Raw genomic sequence first — 26,134 nt, forward strand, 5'->3', positions numbered from 1 at the left:
CCGCGCTCCCTATCATTTTCGATTTTAGTATAGTGAGATTATAGTGGTGATCGAATATATTCATGGGACACTTAGTTGACTGCAGTAAACCGCTTCTCGCTATCTATTACGGTTTCTGCTCCATAGAAACCAACGTTAAAATCGGAAGAAGTTGATTTCTGCCACTTCCGGTTTGAATAATGGGTTAAGAAAGAAGATATATTCTTAGAATTCTAAACTGATTCCACAGAACACATTTCTTCATTACTTCTTTTCGTTCTTGTTCTATGTAGATTAATATTGAAAACGGAAGTAGTAGTGGATTTGTATCACTTCCGGTTTTATTACAGAGTTAAGGATGGAAACGAAATGACCTCTTTGGACGCTTAATCGATTCTTTAAAACAGCCTCTCTCTATCTAATACCTATTTATAGCTTCATGTTAAAACCATAACCACCTTCATCAACGAACTCAATTTTCTCCATTTGGATGCTCTACATCCGGAACAAACTAGATTGGTAATCCATCAAAAGTAGTTCTTAACATTTTTTGTCTACCCACCAACATTTTTCGCCGGTGTTTTTTTAAAGCGAAACAAAAACTTGAACAAAATTTAAAAAGAAAACGAATCCAAGTATATAAAAGAGATCCTCAGCGCTAAGTTTCAGACGGATGTTAGAACTAAGTGGTACCTGATTGACATGTTTTGCTGAGAGTCTGCCTCGATTTTACCTTTTCCCCTTTATTGTTCTACGTTATGTAGGGATCGGTCAGAACGCTCTACCCCTGAGCCACCGCGCCCCCTACAAGGAAACAAATTGCCGCAATTAGCATGTAATGTAAAATGAGCTATTTTAAAAGTTAGAAGCCATGCTTACAAAATTTAAGCATGAGAATCAAGGGTTTGGGTAAAAAACCTCGCGGCCAGAACCTCGCGGCGACAACCTCGCGGACCAAAACCTCGCCTCCCAAAACCTCGCGGCCCAAAATCTCGCCAGGCCGAAACCTCGCCTGGCCAAAACCTCGCCGCCCAAAACCTCGCGGGACAAAATCTCGCCAGGCCAAAACCCCGCCTGGCCAAAACCTCGCCGCCCAAAACCTCGCGGGCCAAAATCTCGCGGGGCCAAAACCTCGCGGGCCAAAATCCCGCCGGGCCAAAACTTCGCGCCCCAAAATATCGCCATACCCAAAATCTCGCCTGACCAAAATGTAAATGTTCCAACAGTTGATAAGGATGACGGTATAAAAGACGCTGTTTCAGAAGAAGTATCACGGGTATTTGACCAAGTCCCGCGATACAATATGAAAATTCTATTTCTGTATTAGAGAATTTCAATGTGAAAGTAGGGTGACAGGATGTTTTTAAACTGGTTATAGGGAAAGAAAGTCTGCATAAGGAAAGTAATGACAACTAACGAGGTTAGTTTCGTGAACTTTAAAACATCCAAAAACTTAAAATTTTAACAAAAATCTAATAATATTTATGAAAGTATGAAATAATATATGAGTTTTTACAACGTCCCTTGATTATGTCCTATAGGTTAAAGGAGACGTAAATGACCAGGATGAAGGAAATGATCGAATAAAGAAAATGGGAGGAAACGGGAATAGCCCGAGAAAGCCCACGCACACGATGTTTTGTATCTTATTATTATTATTATTATTATTATTATTATTATTATTATTATTATTATTATTATTATTATTATTATTATTATTATTATTATTATTATTATTTGTAATGTGGAATTGCATATTAGGAAACACATTGGGTAAATTTTAAAGAAAAGTTTCATTCGCGGCGAGGTTTTGTCCCGGCGAGATTTTGGGCGGCGAGGTTTTGGCCACGCGAGGTTTTGGGCGGCGAGGTTTTGGCCACGCGAGGTTTTGGGCGGCGAGGTTTTGGCCACGCGAGGTTTCGGGCGGCAAGGTTTTGGCCACGCGAGGTTTTGGCCCGGCGAGATTTTATCCCGCGAGGTTTTGGCCGGCGAGATTTTGGGCGGCGATGTTTCGGCCGCGAGATTTTGTCCGTATACCGAATCAAGTTATAAGGTTAAAGAAGAAAGAGTTGCTACAGAATGTGATTTTGACATCCCGATTCTAAACTAACTTCAATAAAGGCGGACACACAGACGCAAATAATTTCCTTTTTTTTTTTTTTTAAGATTTTACGGAAATTAGCTTAAACGATATGGAGCCATACTTACTTTGTATACTTCGAAAGCAAACTTCTGGTTTCCTTCCCCAATTACTTTCAATAGATCGTTTCTCGTAAGCAGACTAGCTGTGTCACTTTCGCTGGAAGATAAAACCTCTGCATCGGTTTCTCTACTGAAACAAAAAAAAAAAAAAAAGATTTGTTTACATAATACTGCTGTTACAGATAAAATATAAACTGTGCTTTTTCCTTGATGTCTGCCCGCTAAAAATGACCAGACTAAACGAGAATGTCTATTTTGGTAGCTTATCCAGATGACTGAAAGTCACAATGTATAATATCTGGTATGTAGAGTACGCAGGATATGAAATCATAGTAAAAATTACTCGCAAGTTCTGTTCGTTTTTAATGTACAATCTTGTTCAAATACATTTGCCCACTATCTGTATTTAAAAAGATATATAGTCTCAACGCTGTATGAAATATTAAAAAATCAACGCATTATTTGGCTCACTATATATTTAAGTAAATAGAAATTGTTGAAGGTGAAGGTATTGCACTCTTAGTTCTTTTTAATTAGTTCAGAAAGAGAGACTGTAAAACTCCAAGAGATCACTAGAAGAAGAATGTGCTAGAAATGTGTTCAAATGAGTTCAGGTAAGACAAACAATTCGGAAAACTAAAGATAACACCTGTTACGTGTGATGAGATCACATTATAAAAAAAAAAAAAAAAAAAAAAAAGTTATGTCAATGATATCCTAGAAGGTTATGCTTTCAGTACCTACACTTCAGGGTACTAGAGCGCCTCTAGCGGAAATCTCTGAAAACACATACGTTCGAATGAGCTGTAGGTAGATTGAACAGCCATTCGAAACGATATGTCGAACTGGGCAAGGTTTATCTCTGCTTAATGTGAATCTTTAACGGTTTTCAAGAAAGTGGTATAGTTGAATAATTATCGTGATATAAATTTCAAGAATTTTGTGAATTTGTTAAAAGCTACCAAAAAATCAACCTATTATATTTGTTAAAGTTCTATTTTCTATACCGAAATATCTATAATTGGTGTGATAATATGAAAAGCGTGTTAACAGAGGTTATTCGAAATAGTCCTCCTGAAGGATTTTGATGGTTGTTCAAAGCATATTTAATTGGGTGAGTGTTAAAACTTGATTATTTAATATATATTGTTAAATTTAATATATATTGTTAAATTTTTCCTGCAGATAAGATATTGAATTCATATTGGAATTATAAGGATTAGGAGGTATTATATTTATTATATATATTAGATTTATTACCGAAAGTTGTATTCTTGTTGTGAAGATTTCTTATTTACCAGTCAACTCAGATATATATATTTTTGGATTTTCAATTTTGTTTATAAATTGTTGATATTTAATTATAGATTATTCTGTATTGCATATTTAATTTTTCATGAATTTTGTTATAAAATTTATCAAGCTAGAAAAACAGTTACTTTCACTTATCCAAATTACCTTAGTATTTCACATTTTTTTTTTTTTTAATTTATGAAGATAATAGCACTTTTCTGGTAATATTTAAGCTAGTTCAAGTCTGAAATTCACTGTAAATATAGAATAACTCAAGATAATTCTGCATGGAAATTTTTTAAATGCTTACTTCCAAAATATAGCCAGTATACATAGAAATTACGAATCCCGCATACTAATAATTGTCCTGGTTATTACAACCAGCGGCCCAGGACGGAGCACATAGTGGCACGTTACAAACATATCGTTTCGAAAGTAACTTCAAAAAACGAAGTAAAATACATGTTAAGATTGCGGGTTTTGTTTGGCAAAATCTGACTAAGGTGGGAAAGTTGTTAAGTACGATAATAAATATATGGACATTTTTTCAGGATCAATCTGTATATATCTATCTATTTTGAATTATGTTAAGGAGGATATTAAAAATTAGTTCAGTTAGGATTGATTAAATGTCATTATATTTAGAGTACGTAAAATATATAGCCTATAGCAATAAAACTGTCAATGATTGTTAAAGGGTTGTCGCTTACCGTAAGGTATAGTAATTATTTTCGATATTTAAATTGCATTAGAATAGCTCTTTTTGTTTGCTTGGTAATTAAGATGGAATTTAAGGAAGAAAGAAATCAACCACGTTTATTTTTAAATGGATTTGAAAATGGAGATACTGGAATGGTTGAACCGCAGACTGAAGGTCAACGATGGGATTTATCGTATTTAGATTCCGGAAGGGAGTCAAGGTCATTACATATTTCTGCTGTTGATAAACCCAGCGAAATGGTTGAGTCATGGTCTATAGCAAGCAACACAACCGCGAGTTTAGCAGAAGGTGGAATGTTGTATAAGGAGTTCCAACCGCTTATGTCTGTTGATAGTGCTAGTTGTGTCAGTGCAGACACAAACCCGTTTATTGACCTGGGGCAAACAGCTGACAGAAAAGAAGAAGAAAATCGTAGTACAAATCCTTTTGTAGATAAAGACTCGATAGTGGCAAAAGAAAAGAATGCTGGTAACGAACCTTTGGTAAATAATTTTATGCCATTCCAAATACGGGCTGATAAATTAAATGGAAGTGTTTCCAGTAATTTGTTTAATGAGAAAATACAGTATATCCCAAGAACAGATGGAACAGACGATATACAGTTATTTCAATTTCTAGTGACAGTTCTTAGAATAATTAAATTAAAAATATTCCCAGTTGAGTCTGTTTTGATAACAGCTTTGAGTAAAGCTGAAGGTCGTTTAAATCAGGAGCTAGTAGCATTGTATGAAATGACTAATAATTGGTTGCAAATATCAGGATATTTGTGTCGTAGATTAATAACTCCTTTAGGTAGGCGAGAACTCATAAATCGTTATGTAAAAGTGATACAAAGACCTAAAGAAAATTTGCTTGAGTATGTTAATAATATTTGTGATGCTTATGAAATATGTTACGGACCTATTAATGATAGTAGATCTAGTGAATTGTTGGATATTATTATGGAGGGGATGCAACCTCAAATTAAATTTGAAATTTATAGATATAGCTATCCAATGTCATTAGATGATCTTATGGGTAATATAATAGAATACGAAAAACATCAACGTAATTTAGAAATATACACCGCACTGGTGAGGATTTCGGAAAAAAGTGAAAATCCGAGAAATAAAATGAAGTGTTATTTTTGTGGTGGACAACATCGCATTGCAAAATGTGCTTCTAACAAACAGTACCTTTTAAATAAACAGTTAGTTAAATTGAATATGGATGTGAACTCGGAAAGACGCTCTGCAGCTATTAGTGACCGGTTAAGGGCTCCGACTCAGATTATAGGAACCGGAGTTCAAACTAATGGTTTACCTAGTAGTGTGGGTGATAATAACAAACAGTTTAGATATAATAATGGCAATGATAAAAGACGCTTTGCGGGGAATAGTCGACGGTCACGGTTAAAGACTAAAAGTGAGAGGTCCGAAGTTCCAGAAAGGGAAGAAACAGTTTTAGAAAGAACTTTGTTAGAAGATGGAAACAATAATAGTAGTGTGGGTTACAACACACGTACGAAATATGATGAACAGATGAAGACTCCTACGGAGGGGTTCCGGACTCGATCCCGAGGGGTACATAATAGTGAACAGTGGGGAGAAAAGAATATGGTGTTCAATGTGAATCCGGTGAGTGTGGGGGAATGTGAAACAGAAATGCGTGAGCAATATTATGGTAACTTTAAAAGCAATGGCGGCTCTAGAGGGAACAGCAGTAAGAATAGCAAACCATTATATAGAGAGGATTTGCATTCTTTTAGTAATTATAAACAAATAGAAGATAATAATAAAACAGAAGATACTATTAAAGGGATTAAAATTAGTGCTGATGAAAATAAAAGTGAAAATAGAAAAACTTTCTCATTGGGAACATTGACTGCGGCTTTTGTTGATGCATTTGTCTTAGGTAAAAGTATTAGAGGAGGTTTAGATACTTGTTCTACAGCATCGTTAATTAATAGACAAAGCTTTATTCAATGGAATCGGCAGTTGAACAACCCAGTGAAGATAATAAATGAGAAGTTCATTGGTGTAGGTGTTGATAAACAAAAGTTAACACTGGATCAGTGCGTAGTTATACCCATTAAGTTTAAAAATCGTGTTTACAGACTAAAGTTTTTCCTAGTTGAAAATTTAGAACCAGTATTTATACTGGGAATAAATGAACTAAAACTCTTGAAAGCGAACATTGATTTAGTGAATAATAAATTATTTCTCCCTTTGGAAGGAGTGGACATACAGTTACATTATACACTAAATATCCACCCCCCTTGTTTAAATCGAGATACTCGTTCGTGTGATCTATTTTACAGTGAACCAGACCATAAGACTTCTAAATTATTTCTGCGTGACTCAGACTTGGTGGAAAGGTCCACAGTTCAGGCTTTTGATACGGATGGAGGTAGACATCTGGGAGTTCCAGCACAGGGATTTTGCAGTGTTGCCACATCTATTAGTCCATCTTTGGATAGCAGTCCCAACATCCAGTCGGACCAGATGGATAGCCCATTGAGGGTGGATCCTGTTGTATTAGAAGCTAATCCTGAATTACAAGGGTACGTTAACGAGATATTTAGTAAATATCATTCTGTTTTTTCATCACATGTTGGTAAAATTAAAGACTTTGAATATAAAATCCAGTTAAATAACTACACTCCTATTCGTAAGAAGGCTTACCCATTATCACGGAGTTCTCAAAGAGAGATGGATAAAATTCTTGATGAGATGTTAAAGGCCGATTTAATACAACCAAGTAACAGTGATTATGCTTTCCCTTGCTTTTTAGTAAATAATAATGACGGAACAAAGAGATTAATAGTTAATTATTCTGATTTGAATCGTCATCTTTATTTAAATACTCACAAGTAAACCTTACGTTTGGGTGAATCGAGTTGCTGATTGAGACACATATAAGAAAGTAGTACTAAATGTAGTCAGTATTTCAGTGAAGTTGTAGGTGCGAAGCTCCAGGAGTTTAGGAGATACAGCTACCAGAACATCACATGCAAGTACAGAATAGTCTTCATACAGTTGGAGGTAAAAGCTCTGTAAGAGCTCTTGTAACGACAAAAGGTGAATAACAAATATATGGGTACATATTAGGACTAGGGGGAAGTCATATAGTAAGGGTATACCTGACGGCGGCCATCTTGAAATCCGCCATTTTGAATTAAGTTCAAGTTTTTAAAATAGGAATAGGGTCATGTGATACATGATTTAAGGCGCAAATTTACTCAGAAGAACAATGGTGACGTTAATTTTGATTTACGCGCAATTGGTAAAAAGTTACAGGGAAATTAAATATTGTTGCAGCATATGTATTAGTCCTTTACCCCACCTTGTAAATGTTGTGTTAATGATAATAACTAAATAAAAAGCAGGTGGATAAATATTAGGTCTATGGTAAGAGTTGCCTTGATGGCGGCCATGTTCAAATCCACCATTAACCAGCATTTGTTATCGCATAAACAAGTTGCTAATTTAAGGAAAAATAACCAAAGTGGAATTGAGTCATACTTGAACTTGGGTCTTTCTTCCAGAAAAGTCCTCAATTAGTACAATCAATATGTAGTTCAGAAAAGAGTGCATGACTTGCACAAATACTCTGCCCGAAGTCATCTATTGCATTACTCTATTCCCATTTAATTTTGTGCTGGTTAATGATAAAACAAAAATGGTTATACCGTTGGATTTATGGTAAAATTTGCTATTAATAAGGTGTCACTGTTATGCGTTTTGTTTAAAACTTTTGTCTGATTCAAAATGGCGGATTTGAACATGGCCGCCATCAAGGCAACTCTTACCATAGGCCTAATATTTATCCACCTGCTTTTTATTTAATTATTATCATTAACACAAAATTTACAAGGTGGGGTAAAGGACTAATACATATGCTGCAACAATATTTAATTTCCCTGTAACTTTTTACCAATTGCGCGTAAATCAAAATTAACGTCACCATTGTTCTTCTGAGTAAATTTGCGCCTTAAATCATGTATCACATGACCCTATTCCTATTTTAAAAACTTGAACTTAATTCAAAATGGCGGATTTCAAGATGGTCACCGTCAGGTATACCCTTACTATATGACTTCCCCCTAGTCCTAATATGTACCCATATATTTGTTATTCACCTTTTGTCGTTACAAGAGCTCTTACAGAGCTTTTACCTCCAACTGTATGAAGACTATTCTGTACTTGCATGTGATGTTCTGGTAGCTGTATCTCCTAAACCCCTGGAGCTTCGCACCTACAACTTCACTGAAATACTGACCACATTTAGTACTACTTTCTTATATGTGTCTCAATCAGCAACTCGATTCACCCAAACGTAAGGTTTACTTGTCAGTTCACACCAAGGATAGAAGACATATTGTCTGAATTATCTGATGGTAAAATCTTTAGCCATCTTGATATACGGAAAGCATATTTAACCATACCTTTAACAGAGGAAAGCCGTCATCTAACAGCATTTCTTACGCATAGGGGTTTATATGAATATAAAGTCTTGCCTTTTGGTTTGGCAGCAGGGAGTCATGTATTATCTAAAATATTAACTGACTTATTGTATCCTTTGAAAGATGAAGGGGTTCAATGGTATATGGACGACCTAATTTGCAAAAGTTCAGATATAGAAAGCCATAAACAATTATTGGAAAAAGTTTTAAGGTTATTGGAAGAAAAAGGTTTAACTTTATCCACAAAGAAATGTACCTTTTTTTCAAATAAGATATCATATTTAGGCTTTATTATTGAAAATGGGAAAATGTACATGGACCCTTCAAGGTTAGAAGTAATTAGAAAGTTACCTGCTCCAAAGACAAAAAAAGGATTAATTTCTTTATCTTGTTTTTTACAATACTATGCAAAGTTCGTCCCACAGTTCCATGAGGTTATGGAACCCATAGAACGTTTAAGGGCGGCTTCTGCTGAATTTGTTTGGGGACCGGAACAACAAAAAGCATTGGAAGATATTAAGGAATTATTTGCCAATCATGTAATATTAAAACTACCCGATTTAAATAAGAAGTTTATTGTCAATACAGATAGCAGTCTCAAAAGTTTAGGGGGAGTCCTACAACAATATGATGATAACAATAACTTGGTACCTGTAGCATTCTATAGTAGACGCCTAAAGAAACATGACTTTAATAAGCCGATTTACTTGCTAGAAATGTTAGCAGCTATAGAAACTATGGAACGTTTTAGTACTTACTTGCATAAACCTTTTGAATTAAGAATGGATCATTCTGGACTGGTGTATGCCTTGAGGAATATGAAAAGGGTTAAACGTTATGGATCATTATTGTACAGACTATTTGCATTTACGTTTGATGTAAAATCTATATCCTCTAATATGAATATAACAGCAGATTTTATTTCAAGGTTACATGATCAGAATAATTTTGAGGAAATGGAAACTGAACTTTCTCATTCCGAACAGGTAAATAATTATTGTCTAATTAACCTTTGGAATATGCCTTTTGCTAATATATCTATTAAAGAACATCAATTAAAGGACCCTGAATTAGGTAATATTATTAAGGAATTAAAAGCAAAAAGGGAAGTAGAAGGATATAAATTAATCCAAGGCATATTATGTAAGAAAACAAGAGCCATAAGAAATCCATACAAAGTATGTTTGCCCAAAGAATTAGTTCCTAGTATAATAGAATTCTTTCATTCAAATATTTTGCCAGGTTCTCATGCTAGTATAAATAAAACTATAGCTAAGATCTGTGCTCGTTTTACATGGAATGGGATATTGAAGGAAATAAAAGATTACGTATCCACTTGTTCAGATTGTCAACTAAATAAGAGCCATAATAGAAAACCTACTGGAAAGCTAGTATCTAAGTATGAGAATGTAGTTAATGGACTCTGGGCAGTAGATTTACTAGGACCACTAATTGAAAGTAAGTCAGGACGTTACTGTTTGATAGTTGTCGATTCCTTTTCTAAAAGAGTATTTCTAGAACCAATTAAGGTCTTGTCGTCACAAAGTGTGATTAATAAGTTATATAAATTAATGTGTAGAAATGGATTTATTTTTAGCATATGTCATGATAATCATTCAATATTTACATCGGCTAAATTCAAAGATTTTCTTTATGCAAATGGTATTAAGGATATTAGTATATCCCTTATCACCCGGCTTCAAATCCTAGTGAAAAATACGTATCAACTATAAAAAATTCATTAAGAATATATTTTGGAAAGAAACAAAGCTCTTGGGATAAAGGATTGTGGGAAATTGAATTTTCTGTCAATAATGCCATCCATGAGGATACGAAATGCAGTCCTATGGATTTAGTATTTAATTATAATGTTTGTAATCCACTGGATATTAAGTGGAGAATAAGTATGTTGGATTTGAATCCTAGGGATCCCGAGTTATGGAATCGAGCTTTAGATAACATGGAAAGAGCATGGCAACGTAAAAAGAAAATATACAATAAACGCCGGCTAGATAATGATTATAATGTGGGTGACAAGGTGTTAATTAAATCACAGGTATTATCATCAACGAAAGATAAAAGAACAAAATCTTTGTGTGCGAAATGGTGTGGACCATTCGAGATCGAATGTTTTCTGGGTAGGAATACCATAAGAGTTGTTAATGTAGATAATCCCAGAGATATCCGTAAGAGTCATGTTAGTTTGACAAAAAAGTATAGAGAAAGGAGAGGAAATGCATCATAAATATTAAATGTATTAAGTATATTTCTGTACTTGAAGTGTAAAAAAAAAAAAAAAAAAAAAAAAAAAAAGTAGAAATAATTAATCTAGTCAGAATTATAAAAAAAAAACTTACAAACCATCTAGTCAGATATACTTTATTTAAGTAGAGATAATATATTAAATTGTTTTTAAAATATTTTAATGTGTTTCTAATATATGTTTTTGTTAGTGTTCCAGATCTGGATGTCTTGTATCTATGTCCCAAAAATGTTTGTAAAACTTGTATTAGTCCTGATTCCGTCATGGAAAATTTTATGGAATATATGTAACGAAGCTCAACCAGATGTAACGAAGCTGACGATTGATTGGAATCATGATGGTGCTATGTTTGATGAGTATAATGAATATTGTTATTATTACGGAAATTAATTTCAAAAGAAAGAGTAGGATTACCTCCTGAAGATATATATAGAAAAATATTGAGAATGAATTCTGTAAAAGTTTATGAATAAATAGGGACTATTAGTAATAACTAATACTTATTAACTAACTAGAGTAGTTGGGATTAATAGAATGTTAGGTGGTGTGATTGAATTTATGGGGGAAATTTTTTTTCTTTAGTTCAGTTATTTTTTTCGTTTGATATGTAGTGAGTAGAGTGAGAGTGATGGTTGGTTAGAATCAGTAGTTGATTAATTAGCTGGTAGAAGTTAATAGTAATAGATACCTAGAAAGATTAACAGAATCTATCTATTCATAATTAAATTTGGAATAAGAATACTTTAAAATTATGGTTTAAAATAGAAATAAAAAGTTGTGTCAACTTTTTATTGCCGGGAGGGCGATATTTGTTACGTGTGATGAGATCACATTATAAAAAAAAAAAAAAGTTATGTCAATGATATCCTAGAAGGTTATGCTTTCAGTACCTACACTTCAGGGTACTAGAGCGCCTCTAGCGGAAATCTCTGAAAACACATACGTTCGAATGAGCTGTAGGTAGATTGAACAGCCATTCGAAACGATATGTCGAACTGGGCAAGGTTTATCTCTGCTTAATGTGAATCTTTAACGGTTTTCAAGAAAGTGGTATAGTTGAATAATTATCGTGATATAAATTTCAAGAATTTTGTGAATTTGTTAAAAGCTACCAAAAAATCAACCTATTATATTTGTTAAAGTTCTATTTTCTATACCGAAATATCTATAATTGGTGTGATAATATGAAAAGCGTGTTAACAGAGGTTATTCGAAATAGTCCTCCTGAAGGATTTTGATGGTTGTTCAAAGCATATTTAATTGGGTGAGTGTTAAAACTTGATTATTTAATATACTCTATATATATTGTTAAATTTTTCCTGCAGATAAGATATTGAATTCATATTGGAATTATAAGGATTAGGAGGTATTATATTTATTATATATATTAGATTTATTACCGAAAGTTGTATTCTTGTTGTGAAGATTTCTTATTTACCAGTCAACTCAGATATATATATTTTTGGATTTTCAATTTTGTTTATAAATTGTTGATATTTAATTATAGATTATTCTGTATTGCATATTTAATTTTTCATGAATTTTGTTATAAAATTTATCAAGCTAGAAAAACAGTTACTTTCACTTATCCAAATTACCTTAGTATTTCACATTTTTTTTTTTTTTTTAATTTATGAAGATAATAGCACTTTTCTGGTAATATTTAAGCTAGTTCAAGTCTGAAATTCACTGTAAATATAGAATAACTCAAGATAATTCTGCATGGAAATTTTTTAAATGCTTACTTCCAAAATATAGCCAGTATACATAGAAATTACGAATCCCGCATACTAATAATTGTCCTGGTTATTACAACCAGCGGCCCAGGACGGAGCACATAGTGGCACGTTACACACCCAAAACTAACCTATCCTAATCTAGCTTGTCTACCCTAAGTAAACTTGTACTAAGTGATTTTCATAAAGACTCTCATACTGCATATGAAGAATTCAGGGGGAAAACTTCATAAACACCATTCTACAAATTATAGGGAAGAGAGACAAAAATCAGCGTTTACCAAGTTATTTTCCTTGAGGGCACACTTTTCTTTCTTAATACTATCTCTGAAGTTAGCATGCTGTTGTTTCCTTTGAAATTTCATTAGTTAGATCCAAGGATCTTATAAAATAGAGGATCTGCCCTTACAACAAAATCTTGAAGCCATATGTCACAATTTCACCACCCCTACTGTGCCCACTCCGCCCAATAAGATCGCAATGTTTTGGGTAAACAATCATGGCATAAACGAAAGTAGCAAATCAGACGATGGCGGAAACGAGAGTAGCCAATCAGATGTTCCTATGCTCGTTAGTTTTTTTGGCTTCATCGATTTAATAGGATAAAGATACATATGGGCAGATAATCTATTTATAACATCCTTGGTTAGATCACAATTTAACCAATATAAATCACTACTAAAAAGAAGAAGAAATTATCATGTTCTTCTTCTGGATCCCTTCATATGTTAGTAATGCGTATAAAAAATGTAAGAGCGAAAAATCTTTTATTTTCCGGAAGTACTATTGGTATGTGCTCTCCTAAAGTAAACTATGTGCGTAGTGCATTTCATATCAAGTTCACCAACATTTTAATACATTTCGACATTAGAAATCAGTGATGATTTCATAAGGTCTTCCTTCAGAGAAAGAAAACTGAGAAATGAAAGGTATTACTGCAAAAAATCCTGGTAACCAACATTGGGCAGGGGCAGAGAAGAGGTGCTGGGAGAGGAAGTTTCATAGGATAGGCACTCCCTGAAATTACCACTGATAAATTGTCAAAACCATAAGAAGATGAATTCTGAAAGAATTAAGTGTCACGAGTTGAATTCTTTGAGAACCTAAACCAGGCGTATATGACTACACCCTACAGGCACTAAAGTGCATATAATATACAGAAAACTCGTGAGTTGTTTACGCTTCTATAATAAAACAAATCCAACGTTGGTTACCAGTATTGTATATAGGCAAAGCAACTACCTCTTCTGAAAAGATGGTTTTTCGTCAATCATATTTTTAGCCGGTATTCGTCAAACACAAACAAAGAAGTAACGTAATATTATTGTCTGCAAAAGCAAGATATTGGATACAGAAGGCACAAAAATGATGCGTCTCAAATAAAATGGCAAGTTTCTTGAATTCTCTTTACTAATTTCAAACTATGACTAGGCTTACCATAATTTCTTTACATCAATCTCAGACATTTCTTAAAATGAGGTGAGGAGATTCAGAAGTAAAAAAAAAAAAGAAAGGATAATTTTATATTCCAAAAGTGTTTTTACTAATTTTCTTTCTCTAAATACATTTTTACAATTGCTTTTATTAACGATTACAATGGGGGCGCGGTGGCTCAGTGGCAGAGCGTTCACCTCTGGTGCTTGGGGTCCCTGGTTCGTGTGGACTTTGTGGTGGACAAACACCGTGCTCGTGGGTTTTCTCGAGGTTCTCCCGTTTCCTACCACTTTCTTCATTCCACCATTTCATTCATTTATCATAATCACTGTCTCCTTTAGCCTAACCGGCATAACCGTGACACGTAAAACTGAAAGATTTCATAATGATTACAATGCCTTGTTTAATAGATACAACTAAATCCTGTGACGAGCACGTGCAAACTTGTGACTGTTATCTGCTACAACACTATAGCAGCAACTCAACTAGTAGTCAAACGCTTGACCAAAGTGATTTTTTTTTAAAACCTTCCATTCATTAACCCGAAAATCCCGGACTGTCCGTATTAATATAGGATGTATGGTAAGCCTAATTAAGACCCTGTTTTAAAAGAGCACTTACTGTGGTGTATTCAAGAAAGCAAAAATAGCAAGAAGTTGAATCTAAGTCTGGTTGAAAGGGCAGAAGTTCCTTCATTGTTCCACTCGAAAACGTTCATTAATTGTTTGATACCTGGTATAGTAGTATCAGACGTTCAAAGTAAAATAGTAAAACAACAAACGAAACAAGAAAATGCATTACGGTAGACTCAAAATAAGATATGGCGTGTCATGATGAATTTCAAATTGGTCTTATACAAATTGTGGCCAAATTAAAAAAAAAAAAAAAGTTTACTAGATTTGTGTGTGGTTGTTCAAGCAACATAAAGACCATTTACTGAACTAAAAACGCTATTAACAGAACATGGATTGCATACAACTGACATTTTAGGCCCTATTGAGTCTGTTCCTTCGATACCGCGACTAACATGGAAGGAAAATTTAATGATCTCGAAGCCCAGAACATCTGATTAATCATCCTGGCATATTCATAATACGAAGGTGATTCAGAAATGCCTGCAAGGTGATGCCTTTATTTGTATTTGACAGATAAAACCAATACAGGTATCAATGAAAAGCTTGCAATATCAGCTACAAATGGTGGCATCATTTTTCATCATAGTCTCGTTTACGGGAAACACACTTGCGCCAACGCAAAACAAGGTTTTTCATGGCATCGGTGAAGAATTGTAGTGGCGGCTGGCGACACCGTTGCTGAACTGCTGCTTCCACCCCCGCGTCACAACTGTAGCGTTGGCCCTTTAGGTGATCCCTTAAGTTTGGAGAAGAGCCAAAAGTCGCAAGGCGCAAGATCCGGGCTGTAGGCAAGATGAGGCAGAATGTCAACTATACTTTGCCAGCAGATGGACAACTTTGAATTTTTTGGCGGAGGAAAGAACGTGTGGCGGTACTTCATCGACTGACGTTTCATTCCAGGTCGTAATGATGTATCCACGACCCGTCGCCGGCGACTTGGGCACACAACCTTCTACAGTCAGAAATTAAATGACAGCCCGTTGTTTCAACCGGACGTCACCATTGGATGCATGGATTGCTCCATTACTCTGGAACGAGAAGAGATAGGAAGGTGAAACAACTGGCATTCTATATTTATTCATTTATTTATTTATTTAACAATCACCAGATACAGCTTAGAGGCCATTTTATACTGAATATTTAACAACAACAACAATGGAAAGAATTTTCGAAGGTATCAGCCACGGCCTGTTTTTGTAGGCACCATCCCGGCATATGCCTGGTAGGACTGCTGGAAACTCTGGAAATCCCCAGTCAGGATGCTCGGCAGCGGGAATCGAACTCACGACCTCCCAAATGCGAAGCCAACGCTCTACCACTTGAGCTACTTCGCTCGAGTTTAAACATCAAGTGCATTAACACTTTAACCAAAACATGGGTCTCTGAGACCCAGTGATAAATTTTAAAACACAATGGTGGCACCCCTGGTTGCTCGTGACAGTTTATTTGGCTCTTTTATTTTATACTTTAATATACCATATATATATAAACTTAAATACATTTCAAAGTAAATATAATACAAAATTGACTTCTGGGTCTCTGAGACCTTGTGTTTCTCATAACGTTTCTGAAACTCATGTGAGAGTTTATCATTAACCCGTTAAAGTGTTAATGATAAACAGATCAGGATGTTTGCTGTACTATTGGCCAAGTAATGGGCTTGGAAGCCTTACTTTCTGAATTATCCTCGTATTTGATAATGGTGGAATGTATCAGTAGCTATCAGTAATTGCTGAAAATTTATTAGACTTGCTAGAACAAACAACAGTATTTTCTCCAATTAATTCAAAACGACGAGAATAAAGTAAATAAAACTGTCATTTTCTGTTTTAGCAACTCAAAAAAATGGGAGCAACGCGATGGGAAAGCAAGGAAAGTGCTCTACGAGGTGTTTTTGGTAACTCACCAAATGCTAATTCTGAACAATTCATAATTTTATTATGTGCATTGCTTGATATTGGACCTGATTGTGTTTCTTGATTTATTTATTTTACCATTTCACGATTATGCGCTTTAAACTAAAGGAGATTAATGAAAGTGAATGATTCTAGAATTAAATTTTTGTGCGTTCTCTCACCGGGAATCGAAGTCGGGACCACGAGTAGCAAAGGGGCACGCGCTAGCCACTACATCAGTAGGAACGGCTTGATTTGTTAAATTAATTCAAATTTTATGAAGATATGCTTTCATTATATTGCGTGCAGTTTACAAAGTCTTAAGAAGAAATAGCTTATAAAACGACTGATTGTATTTAGGAACACATTTTAAGGACATTTCTTTTCTTCCGGAACGATCTATAATTCAATTCTGGACTACGTAAACTTATAGTAAACATTCGTTCCTGGGGTTGATCGGACTCTCCAATTTACATCCGCTCTCTCTTCATTCCACAATCAATCATTTGTACTCATGAATCGTCGCTTTTATGCCACAGAATACAAAAGCAGGATATTTTTTATTTAGGTTAAGGGTCACACGTATGACCCTTACAATGAAACTTCATTTCCAATAAAGGAAAGAAAGCTTATGTAATATAGCCTACTAATTCTTACTCTATACCTAATATATATATATATATATATATATATATATATATATATATATATATATATATATATATATATATATATATATATATATATATAGATAGATAGATAGATAGATAGATAGATAGATAGATAGATAGATAGATAGATAGATAGATAGATATGGATGGATGGATATAATTTCCCTCAAGAGCCGCCACTCCTAGAATGATGTCACTAACTGTAGTACTGAGTATGGAGTGTTCCAGGGAAGAATTTTGGCGAATTTTAAAAATTATTCCCTAAGTGATTCTCCGATACAAGCCACGTGCCAATTTAAGTTGTTTATCGTAGGTCAATGTACTTCATTGTTGCCAACACTGCTGCTAAAAGAAGAAATTTTATCAGCTTTTCCTCTTTCCTTCAGATTTAAAAAAAAAAAAAAATCTTCCTGATCTTAGAAATTGTTTCCTCACGCAAAAGATAGATCAACTTGTCGTTTGAAAGGAAGAAATAATGTCTTCTTCAACTTTCAACATTAAGTTTTTTTCATTTGTTTTTTCATTTTTTCTTTTCTTTTTTTAAAAAATCCTCATGGTTGCTCGACCGCCAAGGATCCACTATTGTGTCTGTTGGAGAGGCCGCGGTGGCTCAGTGGTAGAGCGTTTACCTCTGGTGCTTAGGGTCCCGGGTTCGATCCCAGCCCCCATCAAGTGAACTTTGTGGTGGACAAACACCGTGTGCGTGGGTTCCTCGGTGTTCTCCCGTTTCCTCTTCCTCTCACTTTCTTCATTCCACCATTTTATTCATTACTCATCATCACCGTCTCCAGGGGACGTGGTGCTTGGGGTCCCTGGTTCGATTCCAGCTCGCGCCGTATGGACTTTGTGGTGGACAAACACCGTGCTCGTGGATTTTCTCGGGTTTTTCCCGTTTCCTCCCACTTTCTTCATTCCACTAATTCATTCATTTTTCATCATCACCGTCTCCTTTAGTCTAACCGGCATAACTGTGGATTTCATTTCATTTTTTGGTAGTGTTGGAGAACGTCAGAGACAGCGTTACCGACGTACATAGTAGAGTTTTGAAACGTTCTGTATTGAAATCACTTATGTCCCAATTTGGTCAATTCAGATAACAAGCAATTAAACATGTCGCTCTAAACCGTGAGAGTTGGCAGCACTGTGCTTAAAAGATTTGATAATAAATTAAAACCCGCTGAAACCGCCGCAGATCCTAAGCTATTGGATTTTCCGATCGCGGCGGTTGGAGATCCGCACCACCGTGAATAAACGACTCATTTAATTCAATGTAGTTAGGAAACGCAACGGTTGAGCAACCGATATTGTAACCACGAAGATTTAAAAAAAAAAAGAAAAAAGAAAAGAAAAAGAAAAAAGAAAAGAAAAAGAAAAAAACTAACAGGTTTTAAATTGTCTAAAGTCTTACTCTAAAGCCTACCAATTATATCACAGTTTGCTATAATGTCAAAATGTGTTTTAATTATTAAATAACTTTAATAGTTATTAAATAACTTTAATAGAACTCTTTTCAATTTTACATATATAAAATTTCCTCGAAACGGAATAACTTTATTTCTTTCCGGAATATGATATTATTGATAACGTTTACACTCAATGCCTCAGAAGTATCAGCATATCAATAGGTTCTATATGGTACTAACCTCGTGCAATCCAATCGAAATACCCCCCCCCCAAAAAAAACTCATTGACATGATGTTGTCCACCACAAACTAACTTGCCCGAGGATCGAACTAGAGGGTAAGCACGCGCCCAGAGGTAAGCACTCTACTGCTGAGCTACCGTGCTCGTTGGGTTTACAGTTCTAAGCGGTAAAGAAAATGCAATTTAAAAGAGATCACCATCACAGGTATTCTGCCACTATTGGCAGGTTACTTACTCAGGCCCGTATTTATATATTGTGCGCCCCTGTGCTCTAAATAATTTGCCGCCCCCCGCACGAGCATCACCGAAAAGAAAAATAATTGTTTACATTATTCACCGTCAGTAATGGTTTAACATCTATATTAATGATACAATAAGCTGTCTGTCTGTATCTCTTTTCAACTCGAGAAAGATAGAAACATATATTAGTGTTGAATCCATAGTTCTCGGGTGTTTGTGCAGAGGGTGTTAAGTCACAAAACTCCATTTTTGAGTTTTTACTATCACTGGAAAGAGATTTTTTTTCTCTACACATGTGTATAAGAGGCTAAGTCAAATTCGAATATGTACCGAAATTAGTAACTTGTGTTTTATGGGGTAGTTCAATAAATTTCGAATACGGTTGTGCAAAGAGTTGTAAGTCAAGTTTGCACTGACTTAGCACTCTTTACTCTCACAGTTTGTCCCAAATGTGTGTGTGCAAAGAAGGCTAAGTCACATGTAAATTGACTTAACCCCCTTTTTCTTAAGCAGAATCCGTTCTTGTGTGCGGAATTGGGTAAGTCACACGGGCGTAAACCTTATACCTTTTTAATAGTGACGCTGCTGCTGACCAACAGATAGTACTACCTATATCACACCTTATGATCAGTCTACATAATTATTTTTTTGGAACTGAAGCACTAGTCTGATCTTCAGAATTAATTAGTTAAAAACTTTAAAATGAATATTGCTTACATTTGAATAGTATCCAATGAATAAAATTATAGAATAAAAGTTATACTAAAGTTTGTGTAAATTGTTATTAGATTTAACTGTTTACAAATGCACGAGTATTCACTAATGCTACAGATATGCCACAACCTCGGCCACCCATCCATGCACTGCAATTTGCTGACGACACAGCCTATCTCGCCTTGTGCTCTTCTGTGGATCGTATTAACACTACTCTCCAACCAGCAATCGAGCAGTTGGTCACCTGATGTCTGAAGTGGAAACTCAAACTAAACCCCGCCAAAACCCAAATGGCCTTATTTGCCCGCAACCGCAACAAATTTTGTCTAACACGAAATCCTGAGCGTCTCCATCTTACGCTTCTCGGGTCACCGTTGACCTTATCTAACAGTGTGAAATATCTAGGCGTCATTTTCGATAAACATCTCACCTGGAGAGCCCACCTTTCTCAGTTACAAACTAAACTTCGACGCCGCATAAATTTGTTGCGAAGCCTCTGCGGTACCAACTGGGGTCTCAACACCAGGCTTCTTCTCCATACGTATAAGGTCTTTGTCCGCCCAGCTCTTACCCATGGTCATATTGCTTGGTTGTCTGCTCCTCAGCACTTCTACACCAAATTACAAGTCCTGGAACGTCATGCTCTGCGCACTGCTTATTTCTTACCGGCAAACACTCCTACTAGGGAGGTCTCTCGGCACACCACCATACCCACGCTTTTAAAACATCTCTATCGTCTCCGCACTCGCTATATACAGAGCCGTATAGCTGAGGCCCATCCTATTCTTGGTGCACTGCTCGATCAGACTCCTGCACGACCACTACATGCCTATCCACCAGTTGACCATCTACTTGCACTGCATGAGCTTGACCAGGCCACGCCAACCTATAACCCACGTCGTCGCATCTATCAAACCCATCAGCATATCTATCATCCATAATCTCTTCTACCCTGCACTTCTTGTACTGCATCTAAAGATATAATAATGATCATACATCACCACCGTCAATAACTTCGTGTATCCCATCTATAAACAAGCACCTCTAACACTTCAGTTTTTCCCTGGCCCCGGAGAAGGCGTTACCTTCTGTGGCCCGCCCAGTTTCGACTGGGAATGAAATTGCAGGAAAAAAAAACACTAATGCGTTTTCTACTGAAAGCACGTCACAATGTATTCCGAGACCTGCAGTGGACAAAACAGGAACAGCCATGTAGCAGTAATGTGCATGACTGCTTTGCAAAATTCTCCCCATTTAGAAGTTATCGACCATAAGTTTCTCCTACCAGAACATACTCATATGGAGAGCGACATGGATCACAGCTTAATAGAAAAGAAAAAGAAGAAATTCAACGGTAGTATTGACCACCCTCATGATTGGGCGCAACTTATCAGACAGGCTGGAAAGAGTAAGCAGTTTGTTGTGAAAGAAATGTCCCGCGAAGAATTTTTGAACTTCTCTTCTCTTCTCAAGGGCCCCCTCCAACTCCGTACAGTTTATGAAAGTGGTTGCAAGATAACCTGGCGGGATATGAAGTGGCTTCATTATGAAAAGAAGAATTTGGGAATAATGTATTATAAAACTAGCTTAAATGAAGAGGAAGACTTCAAGCAAGTTAGTTTCAGGAGAAGAGGAAGGAGCTCTACTCTGACTCCAACTTTTACATATGATGGGCCAGTACCCATAACCACCGAAAAGAAGAAAGATCTTCTTGATCTTCTGCCATTTGTGTCAAATGTATTTCACGATTTTTACAAATCTCTGACAACAGCGAAAACTGCACGTAATGTCTTGCCGGATACAATGGGGAACGTTTCAGAGCCTGAAGAACTGTAACTTCAAATATTTTTTAGTTTGATACAAAAATGTGTGTGTGTAAGGCAGAGAGAAAGTGCGTGTCTGTATAATATGGTGTAGGGGTAAGTCTGATTTTCAACAGTGCAAAACGGGATAAGTAAGAATTTTTCAAATGGTACATTTTTGTTCTCTTATAAGCATAAAACGTATTACATGACATTAGCGATATAATACACACTGTTTGTACACATATGTCTCTTCATAAATCTTATACTAAAGTAGTGTTTACTCGTCATCCCGATTTAGCACGATTTTTTAAACTTTCAAATCAATTTTCCCAAAAAGTGTATTTTTTGACTTAACACCCTCTGCACAAACACCCGAGAGTTTTCGAGGCCACTGAGTTTAGTTTTCATGATGTTCAAGATCATCCTCATCCCTTTGGGTGGGGGTGGGAGAAGTTGAATTTTTAAAAATAATCAGATAAGCTAGGTAATTAGTAATTACTGTAATAAGAGCGAATTAAATACATTGACATATTTTCCCGCGCTTGCGCTGGACTCTACGGGTTGCTAGTTTTAAATCTTTTGAACCTCTAAAAAAAATCCAAAATTTTCCCGACCCCTAAATTCTGCTGCCTTGTGCTCGATCACAGAATAGCACTTACCTAAATACGGGCCTCTACTTACTGCAACTGAGAACCTTCCATGCTTCACGATCTCCCGCAACCTCTTCATCTTCACGTATGATTGTTCTCTTTTGATATCGTCTATTGACTGTAGTATCCTTCGCCCCTACGCTCTAGCACGTCCCTCATGATACAGTTTCTTCTTAGCCAATGTCCCAACCAATTTCTCTCCCTCATTTAAAATACAAAAGGGTATTTATTCTTGTTTACATTTTGTAAATATATATATGTCAGGTGTCTCTTTTTTCACTTCATGAGCTCTGGCAATCCTGTAGACACCTGTCCCCTTAATTCCAAGAAGTGGGTTTCTTCTATAAAATTTAGTTCGCGTCAGGAAGGAGTAAAAATGAAAATACTAGAGGGCTACACTAGAACACTATTTGTTAAAGAACATGCTTTGCACAAAGAGTGACATGTAATCGAATTTAAAATTTTCTTTGCTCTTGAGGGATAAGAAAATTTCAGGGGCAACCTCCCCGAAAAGCATACTTGGGAGAGAGACTGCTGCCGAGTATTCAATAGATAGCATTCTGTATTGATCTGGTCCCGGGTTCTATTGTCGGTGGGCGAGCATTGAACGCATTCCTATATTGATACGAATTCCACCTTAAACTGTGAATGAAAATAGCTTCAGTGCCGAAACGAAAATCTAAACTTCAACAAATGTAAAACAACTCTGTAGTAGCTCTTGCTTTTCAGTCAGAAGGTTTCCATGAACAAAACTGACGGCAAGTGGCTGCTCTTGAGGGAAGACATTGTTAAAATCTAAATATTTTATCCCTATAAACTAAGGGAATTAGTACATATTTTATCGCTATAAGGAGCATACAAGAATTAGTCATATTTTAAGCCTTTTTCCTTTTTGTAGAGATGAAATATTATTTTTTGCCGGCGTGGGCTTCCTTCAAGAGCCACCTCTGTAGACTAGCACTTTTTAGACCGTTTTGAGTTGTATATTTTGTTCACTTTCAGTTACTTTTTCTGAATTCACCGTGAAGGCTTTATGCGTTTGGTCTACTACCAGTTCGATGTATATGTATTTACAGCATAGGCGTCTCTGGCGGGGGGACGAGGGGTCGCGTCCCTCCCCCAATATTTTGAAGTACAAAATATTCAATATTTCATTCTAATTTAATTTATTTACTAAAGACAGAATAACAAATAAATAAATAAATAATAATAATAATAATCATATTTATTTGGAATATATTATTCAGGTTGTGGAACGATTATATCAGAGTTCTTGATATACCTTAGGGGATCCGTGAAGGTAAGCAGAAAGATAACAAATGGAGTCGAAGACAATAAATAGGTTGGGCTACGTAGCACCATTTTAATCACTTTCTTCGATGTCCCCCCAAATTTTACATGCCACAGACGCCAGTGATTTACAGAGGCAGAATAAGTAACAATGCTAGAAAAGAGAGTTTGAACCTTAAATATAGATAAACATCAAACTTTTTGTTTTAGTGTTAAGTATAATGAGAAAGTGAATAAAATTAGTGCTGATTATCGAATTTTCTTTGAAAAATAATATATGGGAGAAGGCAAAATGGATACCGTGAAATATAGCACGATTTGTTATTATTAACTGAAACTTTTGAGTCCAAAAACGAAAAACCTTTGGTACTTCTCAGGGGTAAAAATTTCCGGTGCTCTTAGTAACGGATTTTCCTCAGTTCAACAAGACAAATGTCACAATAATACCGTTAAATAGCTATGTTTCTTTCCACTTCCTCTCTCTGTACACAGGATATATCTGAATAAGAGGGATTTTATATTTATGGGTTATCGGCAGCTATGGCCATGTTAGCCCGTCATATTTGAGAGATGACGTCCCTTGGCGATCCCACTACCGGGGAAAGTGAAGGAAGAAAGCGGCCTGGGTCCTATATGGTAGGTACCATTACGGCATTTGCCCGGTCTGAATGAGGAAAACCCTAGATAAAACTCATGTAGGATTGCTGGCCTGGAAAGCTTTTTACACTTTTTCGACCAAGTGGCCCCACCGGGAATCTAACATGAGATGTATCTGAAGGTCCTGTAAACAAACATATATTAAAAAAGAATACACGTATAATATTGTGCCATTGTTTCTAACTTCTTTACTACATTGGCATCACTCTCCTATCATGAGTTAAATTAGCAAATTCGTGCACTTTTGAGTTTAAAACAAGACTCATTTTAGATTTGTCCGAATTTAAAGAAGTATAATAATAGTAAGACATACTTGAAACATCTGTGATAATATGTAAAGATAACTCTAAAGCAGCGTTTCCCAACCGGTGTGCCGCGGCACACTGGTGTGCCATGAATGGGCCGCTGGTGTGCCGTGAGGAATCGAAACAAAATTATTAATTTTAGAGGAATCAAATTGTAAAACGTAGGGGAAAATATATATATTTGTATTTCACATTACTATGAACCTCTACTATGAATCTATTATTTTAAGTTTCATACCGTCTAACTGTCCTGTTCATTTCTAATGTTGAAAGAAGTATTTGTTGTCATTGTTATGTTATTGCTTCTTTATTGTTGCAGACTATTTCGTAATTTGAAAATTTAAAATATCATTCAATCCTTATGACAAAGTACCTACATTTGTGTTTTAAAAGTAAATGAGATTTGTTTGTTCGTTCGTTATTAAGTGATCTTCCTTCTTAGTAAAAAGTTGGATACAGTTTTTAAAAAGAAAGCGTATTTTTAAAAACTTGAGTCCAATATTTCATTGCAATTATTTTCTATTTTTAAATTAGAATGAAAAATAAGCGTAATGATTTACCACGGGGGAAAAACCAGTGATCGAGCTTTCTTCTCTGTGAGAAGAAGATCAATAATCACAGAAAGAATACCACTGTGTTTTATATTTACAAATAATATCTATAAGTGTGCCGCGAGAATTCAAGTAACACCCGTATTGTGCCGCAAGTTGAAAGAGGTTGGGAAACGCTGCTCTAAAGTGTGTATTAAATTTTATTACATAATAATTTGTTTTGTACGTTGACAGTGTCAATAATAACCGAGTAAGAAACATCAAAGCACAACTTGCATCTGCCTTATATGATCAGCTGAATGACCTTGCACCACACTGCTAGCAGAGCAGATGGAACAGAGAACATTATTTTCAAGGCCAAAATAGCCACAGAGCATGCGTACTTACCTCGTACAGGCACCCATTTCACGAAGTAGTTCCCTTAGTAACCTAACTGAAGTACAGTATACTTGTCACATTTGCCAGCTGACCAACTTGTTTGCTTCTGCAAACTACAATAACACGCCCCTTTCAAACATAAACATTCAGATCAATTTACGTCATTGTATAACATGACGTCACTTCCTTCAATTTTTCATGTTGGTCAATGTTGAGAACCCGGAAAGTGAAAAAGTTTCTACACCTCGCAAGAAGGATATTACATACATTCGCGGATTAAAAAAAAAAAAAAAAAGCTTCCAGAAAACTCGAAAATATTACTCCACAAAATTTAGGCTGCTGAAAATATATTTTATGTGGGGAGATTTGTGAATAAAGTTAATGGGTTCAATCATGGGAGTACATTTGGAGGGCAAGAAGGGGAAATGCCTCCTTAACAGGTCGAAAGTTTTTACTTAAAAACAAAAATAGACAGAAAAATACAGCGTGTATAAAAAAAAGAATCATCTGGTTTTAAACAATAATATCTATTCTGTCTTTTCAGAGATGTGAGTGAACAATGTACTGTTGGAAAGAGAAACATCTCTAGTTGTACATAGTGCTTGAGTGAACGCCCACTACGGTTCT

At 35.7% G+C, this 26,134-nt stretch overlaps 1 protein-coding gene across 1 annotated transcript in view; it reads right to left on the reverse strand.

Moving 5' to 3' along the window:
* The window catches only part of LOC145685043 (serine protease inhibitor 3/4-like), a 71,177-nt gene extending 45,532 nt beyond the window's left edge, over positions 1 to 25,645 (reverse strand). The window contains 2 exon segments of the mRNA XM_081757387.1: positions 2,188 to 2,311; positions 25,517 to 25,645. Coding sequence (XP_081613513.1) covers positions 2,188 to 2,311; positions 25,517 to 25,533 — 141 coding nt within the window. The 5' untranslated portion in view covers positions 25,534 to 25,645.
* Between the last annotated feature and the right edge of the window lie 489 nt (positions 25,646 to 26,134).

This window comes from Thermobia domestica, chromosome 5 (assembly GCF_964235325.1).
Source record: "Thermobia domestica chromosome 5, izTheDome1.hap1.1, whole genome shotgun sequence".
Classification (NCBI taxonomy): domain Eukaryota; kingdom Metazoa; phylum Arthropoda; class Insecta; order Zygentoma; family Lepismatidae; genus Thermobia; species Thermobia domestica.